Source organism: Micromys minutus, assembly GCF_963924665.1.
Source record: "Micromys minutus genome assembly, chromosome: 7".
NCBI lineage: Eukaryota > Metazoa > Chordata > Mammalia > Rodentia > Muridae > Micromys > Micromys minutus.
In genome coordinates this window covers 72,453,575-72,462,534 of record NC_137976.1, presented here as the reverse complement: position 1 = coordinate 72,462,534, position 8,960 = coordinate 72,453,575, and the positions used below count along the sequence as shown (strand labels likewise).

At 50.2% G+C, this 8,960-nt stretch overlaps 1 protein-coding gene across 2 annotated transcripts in view; it reads right to left on the bottom strand.

Moving 5' to 3' along the window:
- Window positions 1-1,882: 1,882 nt before the first annotated feature.
- Window positions 1,883-8,960, bottom strand: part of PPM1F (protein phosphatase, Mg2+/Mn2+ dependent 1F) — a 28,602-nt gene continuing 21,524 nt past the window's right edge. For both annotated transcript variants that reach the window (XM_080918638.1, XM_080918639.1), the window contains exons 7-8: window positions 6,612-6,705; window positions 1,883-5,423 (exon numbers count right to left, since the gene is read on the bottom strand). In XM_080918638.1, the coding sequence (XP_080774764.1) occupies window positions 5,044-5,423; window positions 6,612-6,705 (474 nt within the window). In that variant the 3' untranslated portion in view covers window positions 1,883-5,043. The remainder of the gene's footprint in view (window positions 5,424-6,611; window positions 6,706-8,960) is intronic.

Below are 8,960 nucleotides of genomic sequence, written 5' to 3'. Positions count from 1 at the left end.
AGTGGATCCAGGCAGATCTCTCTTAAAGGCCACTTGCTATAATTGTTCTGAGCAGGTCCCTAACCTGTTCAGGCAAGTCTTGGAAGGACCAGTCTCCCTAACCACTGGGTTCTGTAGTTCCAAGCTTTCCATTAGAACAGTGAGCCTTGTCTTACATGGAAATCCACTGTCAAGACAGGCTCCCTAGGCTTGTTCGTCATATCCTCCCTGGGTTAGCTACCTGGACGGTGGATCTACCTGGCTGCCCAAGCGTTACCAGGTCTGTAGAGAGACCCCGAGTCTTAGCATTTCTCCTCTGCTACTAGCTGACCTCTCACCAGCTGCTGCTTCTTCCTCCTCCTTCTCTTCTTTTAATTTTTAAGACAGCGTTTCTCCGTAGATCAGGTTAGCCTCAAACTTAGAGATCACCCTACCTCTGCCTCCCTTAGCGCATCTAAAGGTATGTACCTTTAAAACCACGTCCAGCCTACAGCATACTCACTACAAGTTAGGTATTTCAGTTGCTCTTTGCAAAAAAAAAATGTTTCTAGACTTAGCACACGCCACCTTTTAACTTGGCTCAGTTATAGAACAGTGTTTAAATCCTGATGCACAGTACTGTGCTGCAGCTTTGTTTCCATAGCAACCCTAAGCTCTTTATGACTCCCCTTAGAGAAAGATTTCTAAGTGGTGTTTTTGGATTATTTGGTGTTGTGGCTTGAGTATGAAATGTTCCCAGAAATTTGAACACGTGGTCCACAGCTGATGGCACTGTTTGAGAAGGTTACGGAACCTTCAGGTGGTGCAGTGGAGGGATGGTGGTGGGTCACTGGGGGTGGACTTTGAAGGTTTGTTGCTGGCCCTGCTTCCTTGTCTTTTCCTGCTTCCTCTCTGTGGATGAGATCTGCTCTTCTGAGCTACTGGGTTGGCCTTACACTCCTGATACACCTTCCCTACCAGGTGGGCTGTGAGCCAAAATAAACTGTCTTCCATCACTTGCTTCTTGTCTGTTACACCGAGATAAAATTAGGTTGAAAACAAAAGCATGTTTGCTGTACTAAGAACACAGAATTTAGAGGAAAATGTAAGCAAGAAAAAAAAGAGCAACTCATAACCCTGTCTCAGAAGCTTAGTGCACTCGCCAGGGCTCAGGGTTGTGCTTACCACTGTGTACCCGTCTTCTGAGGGTTTCGGCCTTGGCCCTGCATGCAGGCTGTGGTGAGCGCCAGATAGAGGGCAGGGTGGAGGCAGAGGAAATACCTGGTGCTTTAGTGTCCATGCAGGTGGTCCTGGAAATACTGAGGGTCTATGCCTTTCGCTCAGTGCCTGAATACTTGAGGCATTTCAGGTTGCAATGAGGATCATACATGCTGCTGGTTTCCTGAGAGGGTCTGACCCCTCTTTACTACCCCTCTACCCTATGGCTGGTGGGATGGACACTCTCAGGATGAGACCAAGGATCAGTTGGCTAGGTCCTTTCTCAAATCCTCTGCAGCTTGCACTTACACTGGTTGCCAAGAGGTCCCCAAACCCACAATGTCTCTTGAAGGCTCAGGTTTCAATGCTCCGTCCCAAGTACTGAGTTGTTGGTACCACTTTTGGAAACTGTGGAGACCAGTAGGCAGGACTAGGCTTTTGGAAGCTGATCACATCCTGTTGGTCCCTCGTCACTTCTTTTCACTCTTCTTGGGTTGACTTTTGAGGTAGACAGCCATGAAGTCTGTCACATGAAGTCCTGCTCAACCACATGGGACCAACCACGGGCTAAACTCTCTAGAACATCTTCATTTAACATACTTTTTTTGTTGAGTATTTTGTCAGGGACACAGGTTAACTACAGACAGACACACAGGGAGAGATGGAGTAGCACTCAGGAATTTTGAATATATGGTTTATTGACACCAGTACAGGGGCCCCAGGGGAAAACTGTCCTATGAGCTCATCACCTTGGGACTTCTAAGACTTAAGAAACATGGTGTCTTAGAGAAAGAGAATCCCAGGAAGCCCCCTGAAATAACCCTTGGCAAGGCCCACATGGCATGTAAATGGCAAAGCTTGGTGTGTTTGGTAAAGCTGAAGAGTCCAGTGAAAGCACAGGACTCCAGAGGATGGTCCCTGGAGGCTACGGAGGTGGAATCAAACCAGAAGCCCAGCTTGCTTCACACAAATTGGCCTGGCTTCCGTACAGTATGGCCAGAGCCATCCTTCTGGCCCTGAGAATACAGTTGAGGTAGCCAGGACACCCATGCTGAAACTTACCATCGGGAGAGGGGGCACTGCATGTAGAACCCAAGAGGGCAGGGCAGACAGATCATGGTGAATGGCAGGGCTTTTAAGACCTCTAGGTGCTGGTGCCTCTCCCAGTATGAGTTCTGAGGTTCCCGAAGCTATGCTGCAGATACCTTGCTTCAACACTCCTGAAAGCCTGCTTGTGCCCTCCCACCTCTTCCGCCTCCAGGCCCCAGTTGGGAGGCAGCTGTACCTGCAAAGGCAGGCTGACTGCTTCAGCTTTTGCATCCATGTAAGACACTGGCACCTGTAACTCAGCTCTTTTTTCCAGCCCACTTAATTTTAAGAATAGACACTAATAATACGTAACCCCTCTCTGCTGCTGGTGGAGGAGGGGCTCTGCTGCTCTGGCAGCTCCTGGTAATGCTATGCGTACTCTCATGCCTTACCCTAAGGGTACCTGAGGCTCGAGGGGTACAGTGACTGGTTCAGCTCACACAATGTGATGGTGGCAACGAGGGGGCTTGAGAAGTGGAGATTCTTTTGGGATAAGAGCCTGAAGAGGCTAAGAAGTCTTGTAGGCTTGGTACTGACAGCTCCAATCAAGATAGAAGAGTCCTTCTCTGTGCCTAGGAACTAACATAAGGCCGGTCTTCAGTAATGGGAGAAGGTGGTCTCCCTTGGGCACTAGATCAGGATGGAGCAGTGCCTGATGTTGGCTCCTGACCACTGCCAGGCAGGGCATGGCCATCACCAGTGCAGATGAACTGAGGGGTGGAGGAGGCACTCAGACAAGCCTGGGCAAGGGGCTTCCCTTTACACTGAGGCCTTGATATTTGGCACAGCTTTCCATGTGAGTATGAAGCCAGAACCACTAAGGAGGCCCAAATTCCATTCTTACCAGCAATGATCAGGTTAGCAAAACTGGGAAAAAAACCACGTCAATCTCTCCCTCTATCAAGGTCACTGTACAGGCAGGCTGGACCAACAACCACACCCTATGCTGAAATGGTACTGAGGATCCTGGATTCTGACTCCCAGAAGGCAGCAGGCCTTCAAGTTAAGCAATACCTAGTTATTATGGTAGGCAATCATCTGAGTGACCACGTTCCTATCAGGAGACTTGACCAAGGAATCGACTACATGGCCCCACCTCTTCCACCCCGCTGTGGGAAAGGGGGAATGCCAAGAATACAGGTGGTGTGCCCAACCGCATTTGGCTGGCTCGCTCCCCTACTGCTGGACAGTAGACTTGCCTCAGGGGAGAAAGTATGAGCACCCTTGCTTCTTCTGAAAAAGGGTCTAGGAGCACTGAGCAAAGCTCTGCAAGTCTTGCTGGGGCTTTCTGATCTATAGGTGGACTATGTCTCCTCCAAGGGGACCTCATAGCCACCCTTCTTCCTGCTTTTTCTTCCCTGAGCCTCTGCTAAGCCACCTATTATTCTTTGGACCTGCTAGTGTTTGCATGGAGCAGCCTTGACTCACACTTGGTCCTTGTTGAGGGACTAAGACGAAGGCCTCCTTAGTCCTTCTACTCTGGGTATTCCCCACACCCCCACCTGGTTTCCTTGCCTGATTTTATACATCATTGCTCTAGGGATGTGAAGGTCTTTCATATTGCTTAGGTACTGGACAGAGTCTATCAGGGAAGGACACCAGGCACAGGAGGAAGGTGGTGGACTGCTAGGCTTGCCAAAGTTCCTCACCTAAGCACTGTCCTTAACCACTACATCAACGTAGCTGCAAACACACTAAGAGCGTCTCAAGCTTCTAGCCAAAAGCAGTAAGGTCCTCTCAGCTAGGATCCAGCCAGACTCCAAGGGTGGGCAAGGAGGCCGGTGTCATAGCCTCTGCCGATTACTTCAAAGAAGTTCTGAGGCTCCCAGAAGCACAGAAAGACCTTCCCAGAAAGAGTGCTAGCTCAAAGCATGCCTTTCCCAACAAATGATGCCTTTTTGAGAACCTCAACATGTCTGTCTGCCTATCAAGATCCACGATGCGCCCAGCACTTCTCATCCATACCAAAGCTGTTTAAGGCACTTAAGTGGCTTATTAACACAACCTGGAAAAATTTGTTTCCATCCTGATTTAGGAAAAAAAAAAAAAACAGTAATACTGCAAATGCTCTCCACGAACACACAAAAAAGTAAATACTTAAGTTTTCAGGAATAAAATAAATGCTAAGCTTTGCTTAAGTTACATGACCTTGTGGGTCACCTTGGCACTGACACACATGACAAAGCCTGAATACTGATTCTGGATTAGACCTTTCCCAATAAATCTAAGCACACACACAAAGACACACACACACACCTCTGACTTCACCTCCCCAGGAAGTTCAAGGGAGAGAGAGAGGTCTAGAAAGCCCTAGTGGCTTAGTACTCAGCTGAGAGTGGACTGGCAGAGGGCCACTCTCCTGGTGCTCCCCAGCAGACCAAACCCTCCCAGCTGTGGGTACAGTGAGAAGATACAGCCTGGGCTGGCACCTAGCTGCAGGTCTCACCCCAGGATCAGTGAGGTCCCCCCAAGACCTGTGTTTTTGGTTAGACTGACAGCAGGTGCCCCTGCTTTCTGTTCCCAGACCTGTCCTGCCCTGATCACCTCAGCTATGTTCTCTTTTGTGAGGTCATTTTCCTATGCTTCCTTTTGAGATCCAATTGCTGCCTACTGCAGTTCTGCAGCCATGAGGACAGGCTGTGGCAGGCAACATGAAGGGATGGGGTGCTAAGGGAATGCTGTGAGGGTGTATACCCTTACCAACTATGTGTCGGATCTAAGGTCTTTGAAGGGGAGGGTTACAGGACAGAGGGAGAGTCTGGATGGGGCCTGGACCACTTAGCTTCTCTGTGAGGTATTGATCTCAAGTTCTGAGAGGCCAGTGGACAAGTCTTGGCTTCCTACATCTGCCTGGGCATCCCCTGTCCCCTGGACTCCACCCTCCAACAGCTCCAGAGGGTCCCTAAGGAAGACCACCATGACTGTAATGTTGTCATGGGAGCCCCGGTCACGGGCCACAGCCACCAGCTCCTCAGCAACATGCATTCCATTGCCCTTCTGCCTAAGCAAGTGGCCATGGACGAGACCCGTGACTTCATGGTGGGGGACAACATCGAAGAAACCATCACAGGCAAGCAACAGGTAGTCCTCTGAGCCCGTTAGCTCTCTGGATGCTGCATCTGCTTCGCCAGACACATAGGGCTTCTGGAAGACATCCCCTAGGAATGAACAGACAGAAGAGTCTCAGAACCAACCCAAATCACCATCCCCAAGGGCATGCAGGTACAGGAGCCCAGCTGGCTCTCCAGGTGTCACCTGCTTAATGCTTCTCACCCTCTGTGCAGGGGAGTCACCCCCCAGCTCCAGAGCAGCTCTCACCCAGGAAAGGCTGCTGCCTCCCGTGTGTCTGAAGATAAACAACCAGAGCAGCACAAAGACCGGCTATGAGGGAGGAGCCAACAAAGACTATTTAGGAGGGTGAGACGGCAGACGCCAAACTCCAGGGATTAGATGGAGATAGAGTTGTTGGAAGGGGCAGGTATATTCTGAGATGGGTTTCAGAAGTGACAGAAGCCAGAGAAGAATGGGAAGCTATTCTCCAAGAGGAAAAAAAGATCTTAAATTCTTCTTTTGGAGGAAAAAAAAGAAAGAAACAAAGAATCATTAGCATGAATGAGCTTACAGAAGACCTCATCTTTGAATATTTAACCCTGACTAGAGGTTTGCTACTGTATTTCAGTAGGCCCTATAGAGGACCCCTACTTTTCTGTTTCTAGTTGAGCATTATTATTTGCATAAAGATCTCTAGCCTAGGCTAGCTTCAAATAGCCTATGTAGTCCAGGATAACCTTGAAGTTCTGATCTTCCTCCATCTTCATCCTGAATGCTAGGATGGATTACAGGTGTGTGCCACCATGCCTGGTTTAAGCAGCAGCAGCACCACCACCACAACAGGGGACTGAGCGCAGGACTCCATGCATGCTAAGCAAGCACTTTACCAAATGAGCTACACTCCTCCTACTTAGTAGCTTCTTGACTTTACAATGTTTGACAGTTTACAGTCAATAGGAACTGCACTGTGAACCTGAGACTCTCCTGGTTAAAGCAACCTGGTCCACCCACCTCTGTGCTGAGGAAGAAGCAGAGAACTGCAGCTTACAATCAGCTGGGAGTCTGGAAGACACCTGCTGACAGTTCCCTAGACTGATCTGAACTGGGATCCACTAGTTTGGGTGGGTCACATTCTGAACACAGTATTTTTACCTCATCTTAGGTTTATTTGGAGGCAGCTCCACTGTAAGTCCGGGAGGTCTAAATGCTGTGGATACTTTAGGAAGCATTATTCTGCCCTAAGTCACCGAGAAGCCCATGGCTCCCTACTGTGCAGCTCTGGTGTGCTCTCTTACCAATGGCTCTAGACACTGCCAGGGTCCCGTTGACTCTCCAGCAGTCCATGAGAGAAACAAAGCCACCCAGTGCTTCAATGCGTGCTTTCTCATCCTGCAAGAGATAGTCATGAGGTGGGGACTTGGGTGAGTTGGGGGGTGGGACAGGGGCCTGAATGTCACTACATAAGTAGAACTTAAGTCCTAACACACATTTGAAGCCAAAGTACTTGAAGCAAGTCAGGAAACCTACCTAGATACCCACATCAGACATCATTAAAGACAGGGTGGTTCATCAAGGAATGGGGGCAGTGCAGAAGGGTCACATATACAAGCCATGACACAACTCTAAACAGTGTTTGGGCCAAGAAGGTACCCCTGAGGCAGGAGAGGGGTGTTAGCCTAGACGCAGACGGCAGATCTGTTATCTCTGCTGTGGAAACTGTTGGAACAGAGCACATGGTGAGCACATAAGGTCATATGGCAGGACTCAGACCCTCGAGTTAGGCAGCGAGAGGCGGCAGCATGCCCGCCCCTTAGCCATCCTTCTCCCCACTCACTCCTGGCATGTCTCTGCCAGTAGATCCAACCTTAACTGTGAGGGGGATGGGCAGAGGCCTGGCCTAGCCACAGGAATCTCTGAAAGTTTTTGGTTGTATCAGTGCCCTCCAGGGAGAGGCTCACAGACGTGACGTTTGACTCTGAAGGCTAATGTTACTAGATGTGCTGAGCCCCTCTGGGGCATCTTGAGTCTTTCCTAGCTGAGAAAGGTCACTCTTGTTCCTCTCTTACTTGCATAAGTCTAACCTTACATCTGCCCAAGGCTTCTAAGTTGCAGAACCTTCCTCTCTGAAGCTTGAGGTCAAGCTATCTGGCTGTGGGAACAGAGCTGAGGTGGGCACTGGGGCCAGTGATTCCCATCCCAGCAGAACTCTGTTTCAACAGGCCCACCCAGTCTGCATGGGCTATAGCACCAGGGTTTGAAGTACTGTGCCGAGCTGATGGTCTTGCTGAGCTCAGCCCTACAACCTTGGCCCTTCTTCCCTTTCCTGGATCCCTCCTCTGTCTGCACCGACCACATCCTTGCCCTGTGCTCATGCTTGTTCCAGACACAAGTCAGCACCCTTGCCTAGTTCTTCTGATACCCTCCCCTCCTCCTGCGTTATCCTCCACCTCCTGAAACAGCATCTCTGCAGCCAAAGCTGGGTGGCTCAGCAGTTCTAGCAACAGCCACATTATCCTTTTCCTGGCATCAGGCTGCACTGTGTAAGGTCCCAGCATCATTCAGAGCACCTCTGAATCCCTGTGACTCCCAAGGCCCTCTCCATATGGTCCCATATGGGTTCCTCCCTCCTGAGGCCACAGCTCTGCAGATGCCATCTACAACCTCAGCTTGCCCTCTGGTGGCCTGGCCTTGGTGAGTGTTGGCAGGGAGCCCTTACAGAGTTTCCAGTCTGTCTCAGGTCAGTGTGCACAACCTGTTCTCTCTCTCATCAAGTCACACGTCTCCAGGATCCAGCCTATTTCTACATGATTTTTCCACAGTACTTGACCTGAGGCTTGTGCCGTGCTTGTCTACCAGAGTTGCTGGGCAGAAGGTACTGGTTCCAGTAGCTTGCTGCCTTAGGAAAGCATCCTACAGAGTTGAGCCCACAGGTGTGATGGCTGTTTAGACAGCTGCAGGACAAGACATCATCATGGGACCTCACAACCCTCAGTCACCCTCTCTGAAGCTCTCCAGGCTTTCAGGGTCTCATGCTCCTATCATGGCTTTAGCTCCTGTAGGAGTCCTCATGCAGATGTCTGACTGCTTTTCTGGAAACTGGTAGGTCATGATAGGGATTCCAGGCAAGAGCTGGTGAAATGGGGTAGAGCTGAGCAAGCTACAGGTTGGCAGATGCCTGACCCACAGGTGTGCCTCCCCTGGGCCAGCACTAACCTCAGCCCCAGGCCACTCCATCATTACCCCACACCTTCAAGAGATCCTGCCTGCCTGACAAACCCTGAGGCTTGGAAGGGTCAAGCTAGGACCAAACAGAGTTCAGGACTATGTGGAAAATGTTTTCACAAGGCATGGGAAAGAGAATATCCAGCCTCAGGACAAAGGTTGGTACTGGATCCAGACCTGGCTGTGTTTTACCTGCCCAGGTAGCAGAAGTCAATCCCTTGTGGTCTCTCACTTTACCCGTGTGCACTGGGCAAGTGAGTGAACCTTGGTTCTCTCTACTCTTGCCGGCTTGAGTGCATGGACCTCCCACCTGACTGCTTCCTGTCCTGCTTCTGCAACCCAGGAACTACAAGAGGGGAAACAATCCGACTCTTCTGCAGAACATCCCAAACCCCTATAGCACAACAGAGGGATGTAGGGGA